The sequence below is a fragment of the Crocodylus porosus genome, unplaced genomic scaffold (assembly GCF_001723895.1).
Source record: "Crocodylus porosus isolate Cpor-Errol unplaced genomic scaffold, CroPor_comp1, whole genome shotgun sequence".
In the NCBI taxonomy this organism is placed as follows: Eukaryota; Metazoa; Chordata; order Crocodylia; family Crocodylidae; genus Crocodylus; species Crocodylus porosus.
In genome coordinates this window covers 87,024,738-87,042,155 of record NW_017728947.1, presented here as the reverse complement: position 1 = coordinate 87,042,155, position 17,418 = coordinate 87,024,738, and the positions used below count along the sequence as shown (strand labels likewise).

The following is a 17,418-nucleotide window of genomic DNA, read 5'->3' as shown; positions in this document are numbered from 1 at the left end:
AAGGACAGAAGGTAGGAGAGCAGCACAATAAAAACACAAACAAAACACTAGACTTGAGATTAACAGAATCAGGCAACTGGTGGGGAGGGATCCCATGGGAGACATGCCTAAAACAAGATATAGTCCAAGGCAGCTGGTTGTGCCTTAGAGAGACGTTATTTAAGCAACAAGTACAGGCTACCCCAATTTGAAGAAAGGATAGGAAGCAAAGGAGGAGACTGGCTTGGCTGACAGCTGACAAGGGACGTAAGAGGCAACAAAGAAGCCTGCTGTGTGTCAGAAGTAAGAGGAACACTTAAGGAAGGAAGTGTAGGTCCCTTACTGAAATAGGAGGGGAACCTAATGGCAGTAAACATTTCGGCTTTCTCTGTCCTTTTTTTTGTCTTTACAGAAGATATTAACTATTAGATAACAAGCGCTCTTAATAGCAAGGACAGGGGAAGAGATAAACAGCCTAGAATAGGGAAAGATCAAGTTAGAAATCACTTAGATCGGTGGTTCTCAACCCCTTTTGTACCATTTGTAAGCATCAATGGCCAGTCCTGCCCCAGTGCCCCTCAATTCTGACCTGCTGCACCCCACCTCTAGACCCCAGCATGTGGGACAGGGGGAGCCCCAAGCAGCCCCTTGCAGGCTGGAATTCTGCCAGCCTGCAAGGGAAAGCCCAGTTTCCCCCACTTTCTCCTTTAAAGGAAAATCTGTTTTTTAAAGTTTGTTGATCCATTTTTCAAGCTGGTTTGCAACCCTTTCTTATATTTTTGTTATCCACCTATGGGTCATGACCCACAGGTTGAAAAATGCTGACTTGGATTATATAATACTTTGGGAACTCATCTAGCCCTATCTTTCTGTGACCTGACACACCTGCATACACAGTTTTTTCAGGGACTCAACGTAGTCACTTTACTTATATGTTACATTCCTTTCCCCCAGCTTTTTTTCAAGGCTTATGGGATGGGAAAGGGGTAACCATTTTAAGTTATATGGGACAGACAGTCTTTCTAAATGTTCATCTAATATAACAGGGCCCCAAATCCTCATCAGGCACTACTAAAATATAAAAAATACATTAAATTCTTGAAGAAAGAGGAAATGATAAATGCCTTGTAGCAACTGGGGACCATTCCAGTTTCCTAGTGGAAGTTAAAAGAAAGTCAAAAGTAAAATACCACTTCCTGCCTTAACTGGCCTTATCTGTTCTGGTGCTGCTTGTCCTCTCCCTGGTCTGCCACTTGTGGCATGTGCTGCAGTTTGGCTACCCTGTCATAGGAGACTACTTCACTATACCCTTTTTTAATAGCTTAAGGCAGGGGGGACAAAGATGCAGCCTGTGGGCCAGTTCTAGCTTGTAGAGCCATATCATCTGATCCACAGTCCTGCCAAGTGCATGCAACACGCATTGACCCCAGCCCCACATGCCACATGTAGTATGTGGAGCCAGTCTGGCACAGGTTGCATGTGGCATAGGGTCAGTCTGGGGCATGTTCTACACATGACATTTGTGTGTTAAATCTGGGGCCAGTCCAAATCAGGCCCATAGACTGGAACTACGTGCCAGATCCAGTATGCAGGGCTGGTCTGGCATAGGCGCCACATATAGCACCTGACTCATACCAGGCTGCATTTGATGTGCTTGACTGGAGCTGTTGCACATGTGCATGCGGCACACAGTGGCCATTGTGCACCTGGCCCAGCCCCATGAACTGAATCCGGTACATGGGGCCCCTGACTTAAGAAGTCCTAACAAACTAACACTCACATATGTGAAAGATAGTGAAAGGAAAGGGATAGTTGCCATTAGAATGCTTTGTTTTTTTTAACTCTCAGTTCCTCTTTGTCAGCTCTCCACAGCAGACTAAGAAAGAGGTAAACTGGCCATTGATGCTTACAAATGGTACAAAAAAGGTTGAGAACCACCGATCTAGTGATCTCTAACTTGATCTTTCCCTATTCTTTCCCTATTCTAGGCTGTTTATCTCTTCCCCTGTCCTTGCTATTAAGAGCGCTTGTTATCTAATAGTTAATATCTTCTGTAAAGACATAACCATTTTTAAAAATAGGTTTAGAAAACTGCTCTTTTTATTGGACATTCAGTTTTCATTACCAGTAGGCACACCAAGGTTTTAGCTCTCTACCTCACTGAAGGAAAATCCTATTAGTACTTGAGGTAGCAGGAAGATAACTAATAACTTATTATTTTAAAATATTTCTCTCTTTTTTTTAAATATCTGATTTTTAATGCTCTTGGCTGTTTGGTCTTTTTCTGCCAGCTGGATTTCACAGAGAGCTGAGCAGGCATGAAATTGATGTTTTGGGGTTTCTGACAATTTACCTTACTTGTCAATTATTAAAGAAAAATGTTTTAGTTATCAGAAGTTCATGTCTCTCACAGCATGTGAAAACTTTGATATCTAATTGCCTCAACATACCTGATCCCCAATATAATGGCTCATTCAAAGATTGAAGAATTCTGGGTTATTGGAGGCAGTACATATCTTTTTAGAATCATCTTTAACTTCTCAAGCTCTGGTCACTATAGCTACAGTAATGTGAGATTGGAAGGGCTATCTCCATGGTGGACTGAAACGTCATTATGATTCATGTCAGTCTATCCAGAACGGAGATAAAATACTGAAGTTAGTTTACCATTTGTCACTGGGGAAAAAAAAGACCCAAGCCTGTTTTGTTCTTACAGAAACAAGTGGTTGCCTCATTCTATTTTGTTTATTGGTAGGATGGGGAATCAGCTATAAATAACACTGCTAATCTCTTTCCCTAAAGAAAAAATTACACTTTGGAAGACAGCCTTGCTAAAAGAGGATCAATTTTGTGTGTGAAGTAACTAGCAGACTTTAAACACAATAAAGCATCTTCACTCAAATGTAATTTAGCTCCTGTTTCACTATGGGTAATATGCTGTCTGTTTATTGTGTAATGTAGCTATTATATTGTTTCTGAATTTGAAAGGCATATCCCGTGTTTGCAATGTCAATGCCCATTCAGTTCTACAACATAATATTTTACTTTTGACTTTCTTTTAACTGCCACTAGGAAACTGGAATGGTCCCCAGTTGCTACAAGGCATTTATCATTTCCTCTTTCTTCAAGAATTTAATGTATTCTTTATATTTTAGTAGTGCCTGATGAGGATTTGGGGCCCTGTTATATTAGATGAACATTTAGAAAGACTGTCTGTCCCATATAACTTAAAATGGTTACCCCTTTCCCATCCCATAAGCCTTGAAAAAAAGCTGGGGGAAAGGAATGTAACATACAAGTAAAGTGACTACATTGAGTCCCTGAAAAAACTGTGTATGCAGGTGTGTCAGGTCACAGAAAGATAGGGCCAGATGAATTCTCAAAGCAGCAGACTGGGGAGGGAGTGCAGAGCAGGAAGCAGAAATCAATGCAGCAGATTGGGCATGGAGGTATGGGGTATGGGGAAGGGAAAGGGAGATCAGATTGGCACTCAGGGAGGATGTTGAGCCTACTTGTTGGCTCCAGCTGATCTAGACAGGTTCACCACCACTGATCCATAGTTACTGAAGTAGAAATAATACACAGGGCCTTCTTAAATCCTTCCTCCCTGGAAGAATTTCTGTTATTAAAATCAATGCTCAATTCATCTCCTAGGACAGTAGGGGCCAGCCTTTCAGGCATTTGTGCCACAAAGTAGATCCCACATGCTCCCCAAGTACCATTCTGATCTCCTTCCCTTGCCCGATCTGTTGCTCTGCTTTCTGATCCCTGCCTTATCTGCCACTGTGTTCCCTGTTCCCTCCGCCATCTGCCACATGCCACACACAGAAGCTACCCATGTGTCACAGGGCACTAAGGTGCCTGCTCCCAGAAAAGCAGAAACTGCCTGGGGAGAGCCCACAGAGACCGACAGAAGCCCAGGTGCAGGATACCAGGGCAACCGGCTAGAGAGCAAATTAGTCTGCAGCTGTACTTGGACAGCTGATCAGAAGGGGCATATATTTAGCCCATATAAACCCCAGGCTAGAACTAGAGGAAGCAGTTCACTGCCAGCAGCCAAGCAGGAAGGAGCACTCCTAGAAGGAGCTATGGGAAGAGGCCTGAGGACTAGTCTAGCTTCTGGTAATACCAGGGGCAAAGTTGATTCTTATAAAGGGATGGAGCACACTTGGAACTTGTGTGTTATGTTCTAGCCCAGGGGCTTATGTTTTGTTTCCTGTTTCATACCAACCGGTGGTTTGGGTGAGGCTATTAGGGAAGGAGAAGGCCTCATTGGAGGGTGGGGGGGGGCCCACTGTAGTGTGGGGGACCCCGGTGCCAGAGAGGGCGTGGTATTTGGGGTGCATAGACCCCGGCAGCAGAGAGGGCGCGGTATTTTCATAAACCCCGGCACCAGCGAGGGCACGGCCCTAAGGGCGCAGAAACAGAGGCAGGGCTGCAGAGAGCCCAGTGCCAAGGGGCGCAGAGACAGGGCTGTGGGACAGCCCAGTGAGGACAAGGGGCCAAGTTGTAGCAAGGCCTGGGAGAAACAACGGCAATACCACCTGCAAGGCTAGGGGTAAAGGGGTGGTTTGGAGCCATGCATATAGCCCATAAGGCTGGGGTGCCCCAAAACCTCTTTTTTGAAACAGGATCCACAAGGGATCTGGGGACCCATGGGGTTCAGGGAAGTCCATCAGGACCCTGTCCAACTGGACGTGAAGGCAGCCTCCCTATATTATATTTACATCAAGATATGGCGGACAAGAAAAGAGGGTGCCCATCGGGCCAAACTGGCACAGTCGAAGGACCCTAGGGTATCACAGCCATCCTTGGAGACCCCATCCCGTGACACCATGCCACTTGAGACATGTATATCATGGACTGGCCAGTCATGGTGTATAGTAGGGGGAGATTTATTATATATATTTATTATTACATGATTCTAGCTGAGCACTTTAGGGAAAGAGCCATCTTCTACCCTAATTTGTAGAGCACATACCACAATAGTGCTAATTAAAAAAAACCAATCAAACCAAAACCAGTTACAACCAAGAATCTTTGTTTTGCTAAATTTCCTACATTTAAGGTTCAAAGACAGTAAGTAAACCCACAATGATGAATATCCTAGGCAGCCAATTTTCTGAAATATCCACTATAGCGTTGACAGTCGTGTTATTAAGTGCATTTCTACTGTCCCACAAAGGTTAGGGCTTTCTCCACTAGCTTTCAAGCTAGAAAATATGATCACACACTTGCTAGTCTGCACACAGAAAGCAGACTTAACAACTCCCTGAATGTAATGCACTAAGGCAGGTCACTGCACAGTACTAGGAACAGAAGCATAAGAACCATCATGGTGTAAGATGTAAAGCCAGACATTTCCAATCTGTTCCAAATGGGGACTTTTACCTGAAGAAACTAAGATCAAAGTTTGTTTTCAGGCATTTTTGGCAGAAGACATACATCAGTGAGACTTTCAAAGGCATCAAGAAGGCACCTAACCTACTGAAAAAGAAAAACCCAGGTGGTGCCTCTTGGCATCTTTAGATTCCTAGACCGGTTTGAAAAACTGGCTCTAAAAACAGATGGAATTCCAGAGCTTTAGCAATTGAAGAATGGGATCCTAAGAAAATAGAACTCTTATTGATTAAAATAAACATTTGAGAAAAACCACAGTTGTTAAAATGCAATGCTAGTGTAAAAAAACAGCCCTTAAAACAACATATTATGATGGTCTAGGGTCACAGTGTACAAATATGAACATACAGTAAGCCAGAATTTTCCAGTGTCACATCTAGGCACTAAAATCATTTCCGCAATTTTCAAAAGGGTGCTGAACTGCATTTCTCACAAAAATGGGAGACATGCAAGTTCTGTGCCTGTGAAAAATACTTTATTCAGTCAGATACCTAACTATGGATGGAGGTGTTTAGCTTCAGGCAACCACATTTTATAATTTTGGCCTACTGCATACATGTAAGCAGACAAAATCTGCAGACCACTGTAAACAGATCAAATCTGATCTGGAAATGACCAACTGGGATATCAGTCGACTCTACTGAGATATGAAATCAACCCGTGATTTTTATGTTCTTGTGCACTACTGCAGGAATCCTGTATGTTCAATACAGTTGTACAGATGCAAGTGAGGACATGATCCATTTGTGTGATTCGAATGTAGCTAACAAAGTTGGCAGTCACAAGAAAAAATAAATACTTGGCAGTCACAAAAATATATATGTAAGTTTTGGCGTAGCACTTCCTAGCCAACACAGTTAAAACAAGCAGGAGAAAACTAGAGGTGCACTGATACTTTGGTCCCATATGGATCAGCACCGATATGAGGACAACTGAGAATATTGGTAATCAGCATTTTTTGTCTGATGTGGCCAATAAATGTCCCGTGCATGCAGGCAGCCAGGAGAACAGCCCGGCAGCATGGACAGTGGCAGGGTCTAGCTGGTAAGTCTGTTGTCATGGAAGGGGCAACAGGGGAGAAAGGGGGATGGCGCTGGGGTAGACACTGCCCAGCTGGGGCAAGGCAGGGCACAGGATGGAGCTGAGGCTCATTCTGGGGGTGTGGTGGTTCCCGCCACTCTGCACAGCCTGGGAGGGAATGGTAGGGAGTGTGCCCCTGCATCTGCCCACTGGGCAGCATGGGCTGCCACTGTGGGCTGGAGCCAGGGCTGCACCAGGGTCTTTCTGGCGGGGGCTGAGCCAGGCTGTGGGTAGGCAGCAGCGGCACTTGGAGGGGTCATTTCAGGGGCTCCCAGAGCCACCATCACCTGCAGAGGTAGCCCACCTGCCCCCCATGCCCTCCTGGTTTGCATCCAGCAGTGGAAGCCACTGCTCCTCCCTCCATCCCCTACCCCTGGACAAGCTGCGGCTCCATCCCATGTCCTACCCCATTCCAGTTGGGCAGGGCCTGCCCCTGCCTCACTCCCTCCCTCACCACAGGGTCTTCAATCTGCCCCTCCCACCCCTTCCCTTCCCCCACCCCTTCCTCCCACAACAGACTTATCAGCCAGACCAGGCTGCTCTCCAGACTGTGGGGCTGCATATTGGAATTGGATCAGTGTTGGCCTATAAGGCTCATTAAAAATCGGCCATTGGTATCAGCCCAAAAAATCTCTATCAGCGCACCCCTAGAGAAAACCACAAAGACACATGTCCAATTACCAGGGCATAAAGTGAGAGAAAAGATCCAGTCTTCCTCATTTCCACTTTTCAGGTCACATTTAATATACACAATATAGCACAAGACAAACAGGCCCATTACTTAAACCACAAATAGGGCATAGCCTTTACTATAACAAGGAGATCACTGCTTACCCCTGAGTTTTCTGGTACCAGTCATCAGCAATGAGGTTGGATGTGTGTATCACAACTCGAAGACCTTCTTCATATAACAACAACATCATTTTCCTTAAAAATAATACAATATACCATGGGATTTTGTGTAAGAAGAAAATAAAAAGCACATTAAGAAAAATCAAGAAATTTCTCTATTAAGACGCATACCTTTCAAGTCATATGATCAATTCTACACGAAGCAAATAATTAGACTTAAACTTAACTGCGTGCAAGCTGTTCCCTAAATCTACACGGCGCTTTTTAGAATACGGGTAGGCAAACCCCGTAAGAGGTGCCTGAGTGTAGCGCACATAGGCATTTTGCTTGGCATGCACACCTTGAGGTGGATGGTGGGGGAGCCACGAGGGGCTCGATTTTTATTCTGACAGTACAGCCCTGTCCCCTTCCCCACTGTCCACCTTGAAGCATGCGTGCACCTGCCACCAGCAGCAAGCTGGGGTAGGGCTCTGCTAACTCCAGTGCAGCTGCTTGCAGCCTCCTTGCTGAGTTCAGCCTGGGCTCTGTGGTAGGTGGCAGGGGCCTGCTCAGAGCCCAGGCCAGTTGTGGCAAGCAGCTGGGAAGCTGTAAGCAGCTACACTGGGGTCTGCAGAGCCTTGGCCCAGCTCATCGCTGGTGGTGGGTGCTCATGCACCTTGAGGTGGATGGCAGAGGATGGACTGGGGCTGTACTGCCACAAGGAGGATTGGGCCCCTCACAGCTCCCCCACTGTCCTACCGTGGCATGCCAACATCTAACTAGAAGCTGTGGGTGTTTTTGGCATTCTGCCCAAGAACATAGCTGACCCCTGGGTTACAATAAATCTACAATCTCATTCTGAATAACAACATGATACAGTCAATTAAAGTCTAGATATAGTCCACAAATTTATGGATGGTCTGTCAAAAAAAAAAAAAACAGGCCAAAAGCACATCTTTCAAGTCAGTAAAAAATGAGCCATCCATAAAAAAGAGAGGCCCTGAGTTTCAACATCTATTGTCAGAATGAAGCTAGATTCATTAGTGTTGATGCTGGACAGGGAGCAGAACAGCACCACTAAGTGTCTCAGTTGGAGCGCTGCTCCATCCTCTGCAGCTAACTGTCAGGGCTTTCTGATGCAAAGGGGTCCTTCCCTTGCTCTTTCTTACCTTCTGACCTAACCAAGTGCTCCCCTGCTGTGTCTGGTCATGGCCTGTCTGTAACACTGCTGAGTTTTCACCCCAAAGGTATGCAAAGCTGAGTAGCCCCAGGCCAGGGTGGGAGGTGGTGAGGCCAGGATTGAGTTGCACTTGAGGGGCTGGAGCACAGAAGGCAGGGAGAGGTGGAAAGTGGGGGTCTGTGCTGGGATGGAGCAACAGGTGAGCAGGGCATGTTGCAAAGTGTAGTTGGGGTGTCAAGACATGGGGTGAATTTGGGACCCTTTGAGTAGGGGCAGCATGATTTTAAACTATTATTGCAGTCATGCAGGGATACCAACCCAAGAATTGTTTTTAGTGACTATATGAAAACTCGCTACTGACAACCAAACTTTTTTACTGTGGTCAGTATTAAAACCTTAAATTTGAAGATGGTTCTTGTTATTGCTGTCCAGAGTCTGGCAGAAGGGGTATATTTGCATTATGCAAGACAAACATCAGTAAAACAGTTTGTCAGTAACAAGTTTGAAAAGTGTCACTGAAAACAAATAAAAAATCTTGGGTTCACAACCCTGGACAAGAACATGGCATTCACGTGGCTGTTGCTTTTTTCCAAAAGCAACACTACATATTATTCAAAGTATTTTCCATATTGTTACATTTGAAATATAGAGCCTGTTCTTTTGTCATTTCTCATTAAAAAAGTAGCTAGAGTTAAACATAAAAGGCCTGTGAATTAATTTTAATTTAGAAAAAACTGCCCACTAACACTGACAGCACAAGCATTTTTAAAAGAAGTTAACAGCTATTAGGAGGGTGAAGAATAATGGCTGCTTTCTAACTCGTCCACAGAATAAAACACTCCAATATTATTGCTCAACCATGTCGTAATTTCTAATAATTTTATGTGGAAGTTGCATCATGACTCTAAACAGAAGTCATGCTATGCTATATTGGCTACAAGGTTACCTTAGAAACTGGTACTTTAGAATGAAATGTTTGAGAAAAAGAAAAAAGTACCCTATTTTCACTGCTGACTCATGGCAAAACCATAATCATTAGTGTAAAACAACCAAACAAAAAAAAAACACTTAGCACAACACATTAGATTCAAGCTCAGGAAATAGCTTATTCAGATATTTTTATTAATCTTTGAAGTTCTAGTGTTCAGCAAAACAAACTCAGACTGAAGTACCTTACATTAAAAATGAATAGTTTTGTGTATTATCCTGATATAGTTTATCCAGTACAGTCAGGCGTTTTGCATAAACAGTTAGGCGTTTTGCATACAAGTATAGGAAATCTGTATTTCATTCTTTAGACAGGGGATTTTAACAGTCTTTTTACATTAACACAAAACATTATAATTCTAAGTGTCTGACTTGAGACTTAATGGTCTAAGTTGGTTCCCAGATGCCTTTCCCAGAGACTTCAGCAGCATGCTGTTTTACATCATGAAAACAGAGCCAGTAGAAATCCATAAGGAAAATTCATACCCTGTTGTACAGTCTCCTCAGTTTATATTGGAATGGATGGCTTTTGTGTACCCTCAAGGCCTGGGATTTAAATGCTTTCCTATGCACCCTATTGCTGAAATCATAAAGTGCTATCTGTAATGCACAGGCTTTTTTGGATAATGTACCTCTGGAAGTCATTCAAATGATGCACCCTCATTTAAACAGGCCCAAAAATAAAGAGTCAGGGAGGAAAACAAAAACAGGGAATGCGGAGAATACATGAAAGACGTTAGGTACAATATTGTTTTCATTTATTAATAAATAGGCAAAATATTTGAGAGCTTTAGAAAAGCAATTTTTAAAATAAGTTCTTATTCTCGTAGTCAAACCTGAGAAGTAGGCAACTTCCTGCATTCAATGCGAGAACTAAATAAACTATAAACATCCATTTCTTTCTTCCTTTACAGGAAAGTAATGTAAAGGTCAGCTGCACCCCTTATAATAGTTTCATAGTTGCTAGGGTTGATAAACCTGAGCAGGTTATCAAGTCTGACTCCCTGCCATGGCAGGAAAGAATGCTGGGGTCAAATGACCCCAGCGAGGTGATTGTCTAACCTCCTTCTGAAGACCCCCAGGGTAGGAGCGAGCACCACTTCCCTTGGAAGTTGGTTCCAGATCCTAGCCACCCTGATTGTGAAGTAGCACCTCCTGATGAATCTACTCTCAGTCAACTTATGGCCATTATTCCTTGTTACTCCTGGTAGTGCTTGGGGGAACACGGACTCTCCCACTGCCTGCTGGTCCCTCCTGGCAAGTTTATAGATGAGTTTATAATGACATTCTGTCTTTCAAACTTGAGCCTCAGCTTCATCCGCCCTTTTTACAAAAGTCTTAAAGAAAAGTCACTAACTGACTTGATAAGGTCCAAGGACTGAGCTGTTCCACAACAATGAACTGGCTCCCTCCATCTCAAATCCAGACAGTGTTGAATAATTATGGAAATTTTCTACCCATTACTTTCAGGTTACAACTCAATAATCCCTTATATAGAGTCATAAAAAACCCATTGGTGGCACTGCTACTCCACCTCTCTTCAGAACTTGTTTTTGTAGCAAATGAACATAAGTAGGGTTTTAAAAAGATTTTTTTTAAAAAAATGCATACTTATGATGCACCATAGGTGACAATTTTAATTGTGAAAATAGGGTTCAGCAAGACTGAGAAGTCTACTGAAACCTGTCGAAGACCAACTAGAGACTCAGCACTACTTGCAAATTTGATCACCTACTGCCACCTGCAGCTCATGACTAAAGAGTTATCCCTTGAATGCATAAGTCTACTTTTCTTTGGGCTTCATTTTTTCATAGCCAACCTGTTTCATTCTCCTGAAATTTTTAAGAATACAAATCTATAATGTACGAACTAAGAAGAGAGAGAATAAATTACAGATATAAAGTTTTCCCAGACAGCAAATTTTGTGAAATTAAACACTGTAACCCATAACATTTTCAAATACGATGTAAAATAGAATATAATTCTTTTGAAATCTCAACCAGTATATACAGTATCCCTTCAATTAATAAGCACATCTGTGCAAAAGTCCATTATCTATCTTGCTTACCCTAAAAATGGTTCCTTAATACATCAAAACTGATTTATTAGACTAAACACAGGCATTTTATGCAACTGCCATGCAGGTATCTTTAAAACTAAATTTTCCTGAGCCATAAAAGTTACTTACGTGTGGTGGGTTCCAAAGGCAATATCCAGCTTAGCCTATAGTAAGAATGAGAATTAGTTAATTTTAGAAAAAAAACCCTGCTTTCTTGTAGCAGGATGCTGTTCCTGTATAATTTATATAGAGAAGGTTACAATTTCTATTTTGCTTCAGCTCACTGCTCTCTAGTGGAGAAATCAGAAACTATAAGAAGATTCACTTTTCTCCCCTCCAAGAGCTGTAGAAGCAAATCTCCAACTGCTCAAAGTTATACTGAAGAAGAGTGACTCTTATTTCACTCAAAATCATTTAATTTGGAAATAGTATATTTAAACCTATTAAAGTAGGGGCACCATATGTTGCACCATCTAATAGGTGCAACAAAAGTTATCACATCTAATTTCCATAAACTAATTGCAGCTGTTCAATGCAATATAATGCATATTTTACAATGGAGAAGCCTACAGTTGTATCTTAGTATTCTTGGATTCAGGTTTAGAACCACATTGTCTACAAACAATTCCTCTATAATAAGCATGTAGGTAACAGACTAGGAACACAGGATGTTCTCTTTGTGGACTGTTTGCTTTATAGCAGTGATTTCAACCTGAGGTCCACAGACTATAGCTAAGGGGTCTGCAAAAGATGACTATGATCTATCAAAAGTATGCGAATCCTCACACTTACAATTCAAAGTGGCCCTGCACTGCCATTCAAAATTTCCAAAGGGGTTTGCACCTGCATTCAAAATTTTGTAGGCATCCACAAATGGAAAAAGGTTGAAAACCATTTCTCTGCAGCATAGCAACTTGCTCCAGTCTGGTACCATATACTGTGGCACTCTCACAGAAGTTAACATATTTGCCTGTCGACCCAAAGAGGAGTTAAGAAAAATCACCTGGCAAAGGCTAACATTTTCATATGGGCGTGCCTGTGCAATCAGCTCAGCCTTGGATTCTCTCTTCTCACCATGGATTATTAATAAAGGCTTTTTCCTTGAACAAAATGTAAACAAGAATATTTTTATTAAAACGATATCTGGTGGGTTAACACACTACCTAGAGACAGCCAAAGGGGCTCTCCACATAACTACAACCCACATTACTACAATCTCTCTCCACATAGCTACAATCTCTAATCCTAGTTTCCCATGCTCCAGCAGAAAGGGGAACCTATAATTTCAGCTGCCAAACAATCACTCCAAAGCAATTTACAGTAAATCTGGATATAATTTTCTAAAAAAGGGCTTCCAACTCAGTTGGAAAAGGAGCAATAAAATAGAAAGATAGAGAATAATAAGATAAAAGGTGTAATAAGATAGGAAAATTCAGGACATATGAAAGAAGATGGCCTGCTAAGAATGAAGCAGCAGATAAAAGCCTCTTAGAACATCTTGGATCCACAAGTAAAGAGAAAAAGTTTCTTAGGTAGCGATTTGCATAGAAATCCTGAAAAGAGTGTAGCATTGTTAGCCAAAGATCACCATTGAGGGAGAGGCGGAATGGGCACTGTGCAAGTTCATGCTCACTTTCTAATGCACTTTCCTTGATTGTAAGCTCTGAGAGATAAAAGCTGCCTTTTTGATCTGAGACTGTGTAGCACCTAGCACACCTGGGTTCCTGGTCCATGACAAAGGCCCCTTGACGCTATAATGCAAATAAAACCAGAATCCCAGAATGAATTCTGACAAATATTGTCACAGCCTCAAACAGCCTAAAATAGAACAAACCAAAAGGAAGAGTATACAAGAGAGGGAGAGACGTACTGACTTTTAAATTAAAACTTTAATATATTAAAAACAAAAGGTGAATGTGCAAAAGTGTGTTCCTCCATTCAAGGAGCTGGGCATAAAACCCTTATCTGTAACAAAATACCTCATCATCACCAGTGATTTAAACCCCATTCCCAACAATACCCTTCATGGGGTTACACATTTAAGACTAGCTGTCAGTCTTCCACCTTGTAGAGTACCCCCTCAATAAGCCACCGTAACACAAACTGGACACTTCACCTTGTCATGAAATGTAGACCAAACTCATATGAGACCTATGTATGTCCAGTGGAAGGAGAGGGAGGAGGGAGTATGCAGGCACAAACAAAGTAAACAGTGGCAACAAGCACATATATTGTTAGTTCATGCCTTTAAGGAAAAAGTCATCAACTTATGCACACGGGATAATGGCAAAGGGAGGAAGAAAACAAAAACCTACACACCTGTATTGATGTTTAAAAGGAAAAAACATGAACATGGGAAAGTCTCTTAATAGGCAAGCTCAAACAAAGGCATAGCATTCAAATGTTAGGATTAAAAAAAAACTGCATGGAACATGCATGCACAAAAATGTTATTTCAAGACAGCATAACTTTATCCTTGCAAAGGAACATACCTGAACTCCTGTGGATACTGTCTTATGAGCCATCCCACATCTATGCAATAGTTAAACTTGGACATGAGAAGAGGAGGAAAAATTAGTTAAAAGAACAAAGAAAGCCAAGTAACGACTAAAAAGAAATGTTCTGTGTGATAAGTACCGCTGTGCACAGCATTATAACTGGAATTTTTGAAGTAGTAGCAATAGACATGTTTTAAACAATATAGGTATTTTAACTTTTAAAAAATTATCATCATACTTTCAAACATGTTTCCTTAAATTCTGTTTAAGGGAGATCATATTCTCCATTTTATAGCAAGTGATCGATCATGTTGTAAAATGTAACACATGCCTCATTCTCCAATTGTCTTTTGCCTGGAAGTACTGTGGGACAGAGCCATCTTTCTGCACTATGTTTGCACAATACCCATCTAGCACGGGGTGTCCTATTTGAGGACCAGGCCTTCTATGCATTATTCCACAGAAATAATAACAGATATAACTCCTACAATAACATTTTGTTCCGTAGACTACTCCTTCTTTTACTGTGTACACAGACACATGGGAGAGCAGATGAGTAACTATCCATTTTTCAGTGTCTGTCCTTTCCTAAAAGATACTGGAGATTAAAGTTTATTAAGTTCACTCTAAATAGAAGACAAGACCTTTGACTCAAATAAAAAAAATCATTCATTCTAAGTGTGTAGCTTAAGCATTTCTCTTAAAGTTGCCTAATGTAAGCAGAAAGAGACAAATTCCAGTATCAATTACACTGGGAAAATTTGGCCTCAAGGATAAGAGTATTACATCAGTATAAACAACAGTAAGGGAGGTCAGAATCTGGCTAATACCAAAGACATGAAGCTTACCTGAGCAGAAGACACAAGAGTTCCAAAGAGAGGTGACAAAATATCTATTAAAAGACAGTAAGGCACAGTAAGAAACATTCAAAAACACACTTTAAATCTTGTAACAATTTTATAAGGACTGTTACACAAGTGCTGTGAAATGATTGGGTCTCAGCAAGTTAGCGGTTTAAAAAAAAAAAGATATGTCACTCCAACTATCAGGAACGCTAAACTTGCTGGCAACAGTGACAAGACTAATGAGGATGAAAACTGAACCACACTGTCACCTGTACGAACAGCTCCTGTAAGTTTGGGAAACACTGGCACAAGTTTGGAGTTTGACCTGATGCTGCCCATACCAATTGTGCTACACATGAAGATCTTTAGTCTCTCGGTTGCCCAAAGTCAGCAATTTCCATTCCCTCTTCTTTTTCTCCTCTTTTTCTGGAGTAGGTAGATGAGTGCAACTATGGTACAAACCTAGTAAACATGTGAACTCGATACCACATGTTTACAGTCTAACCCAGCTGTTGTATTAGTAGGAAAAGGGCTTTGAGAATGAAAACAGCTTATACCATATAGTCACACATTCAAAGTAACAGATGCAGGAACTGTAACTGATGTTACCTGTACATTCAGAACTTCAAACTATGTGATGAAGTCTGTAATTTTGAAGTACAGGTTATCAAAAACTAGAGGTGCACAAATACATTGGTCCGATATCAGGTCGGCACTGATATAAAGAAAATTGACTACAGGCAGTCCTCGACTTACAACTTTTCAATTTACAACGAATGACACTTACGACCCTTATAAATGACACCTTATTTTGAGGTTCTGATACAGGTTTCAACTTTACGATGCTCGATACAGCTGTGTCCAGCTGGTAAGTCTGGAAGGGGAGAAGGAAGGGAGGAAGTGTGAGGGTGCAGATCAATGCCCCTGCAGTGAAGGAGGAATTGGGGCTGGGGCAATCACTGCGCAGCTGGGGCAGGAAAGCATGGGATGAAGGCACAGCTTGTCTGAGGGGCGCGGCTCACAGTGCTGTAAGCCACTGGCCCGGGAACTGTTTGTCCAACAGCTCACATCGCTGCTCCCACCGCTCATCTGGGAGGGCACAAGGGGAGGCTTGTGCCCCTGGATCTGCATGGGGCAGGTGGGGCCAAGGCTGCACCGCACCATGCTTCAGGCAGGTGCGACAGCGCTGGGAGAGGGGAAGATTCCCTGCTGCCACTCACCCAGCTGGGATGGGATGGGTGTGAGACAGAGCCATTGCGCTGCTGCTGGATAAGCGGCGAAGTGGCAGGAGCTGCACTCCCAGTACGAGCTACACTCCCAATACGAGCTACACCATCATCCCATGCCTCCCCGACCCATCATAGGGCGGATGGCAGAGTGGGGGCTATAGCCACTTGAAAATTCACCGTAGCACCCCCCACTGCTCGCCCAGAGCACAGCATGGTGCAGCCTTGGCCTCACCTACCCTGCACCCATCTGGGGGCACGCGCCCTCCCCCGCCCCATTCCCCATGCCCTCCCTGAGAAGTGGTGGGATCAACGCTGAAAGCAGGAGCCGCTGAACAAGCAGCTCCCAGACCAGCAGCATGCAGTGGCTGGAGCTGCCCCACTGCCTCCCCTGGACGAGCTGCACCTTTGTCTTGTGCTCCTCCACCCTGGTGGGCAGCAGTTGCCCCAGCCTCTGTCCCAGCCCCAATCCCACCTTCACTGTGGGGGCACTGATATGCCTCAACCATGCCGCTTCTGTCCCCTTCCACCACAACAGACTTACCAGCTGGACACAGCTATATCGAGCATCCTAAAGGAACCAATCACACATTTATAACATTGTTTCTATGGGAAAATTGGTTCCAAGTTACGACATTTCGACTCAAAACGCTGTGTTCAGGAACCAACTGCATCGTAAGTCTGAGGACTGCCTGTATATAGGAAATGGCCATGTTGTGGCTGATAATTTGGTTGATAAATGCCCACGCATGCATGCATCTGCAGCGCAGCATACAGGCAGCGAGAAGAGCTGCGTCCAGCTGGTAAAAATGTTGTGGTGGAAGAAAAGGGGGAGGGAAGGGGAATGATGGGGCAGATCAACACCCACTGTGGTGAAGGAAGGAGTGGGGCGGGGCAAGACACAGCATGGAGTCGCAGGTTGTCCAGGGGGGTGTGGGAAGGAGAAGCAGCTCCTGCCACTGTGCGCACCCTGGAAGGGCATGGGGGAGGAGGCATGTGGCCCCAGATCTGTGCAGGGCGGGGCAGGCTGCAGATGCAGGGTGGGGCCAAGGGCTGCACTGGGTTCTTCTTGGAGGGGGGGCCTGGGCAACGCTGCACTCGGGACAGGCAGCAACACTGGGATGGGGGCTGCAGCCACCCCAAATTTTGCTGTAGCACCCCCCACAGCCCTCCCTCCCAGCACCGCTGATACCCACCCCAAGCACAGTGCGGCCCAGCCCCACCAGGAAGAGGCCAGCGCTGCCCCTGGTCCCAGCCCACAGTTGCGGCCCACCCTGCACAGATCTGGGGCCACACGCCCTCCCTCCCCCATGCCCTCCCAGGGTGTGCGCAG

The 17,418-nt window shown here is 43.7% G+C and overlaps 1 protein-coding gene across 2 annotated transcripts in view; it reads right to left on the bottom strand.

Annotated features, from left to right (window-relative positions):
- The window catches only part of TDP1 (tyrosyl-DNA phosphodiesterase 1), a 139,974-nt gene that overhangs the window by 118,176 nt on the left and 4,380 nt on the right, over nucleotides 1-17,418 (bottom strand). For both annotated transcript variants that reach the window (XM_019552395.1, XM_019552396.1), the window contains exons 3-7: nucleotides 14,863-14,906; nucleotides 14,009-14,064; nucleotides 12,520-12,616; nucleotides 11,646-11,680; nucleotides 7,294-7,386 (exon numbers count right to left, since the gene is read on the bottom strand). In XM_019552395.1, the coding sequence (XP_019407940.1) occupies nucleotides 7,294-7,386; nucleotides 11,646-11,680; nucleotides 12,520-12,616; nucleotides 14,009-14,064; nucleotides 14,863-14,906 (325 nt within the window). The remainder of the gene's footprint in view (nucleotides 1-7,293; nucleotides 7,387-11,645; nucleotides 11,681-12,519; nucleotides 12,617-14,008; nucleotides 14,065-14,862; nucleotides 14,907-17,418) is intronic.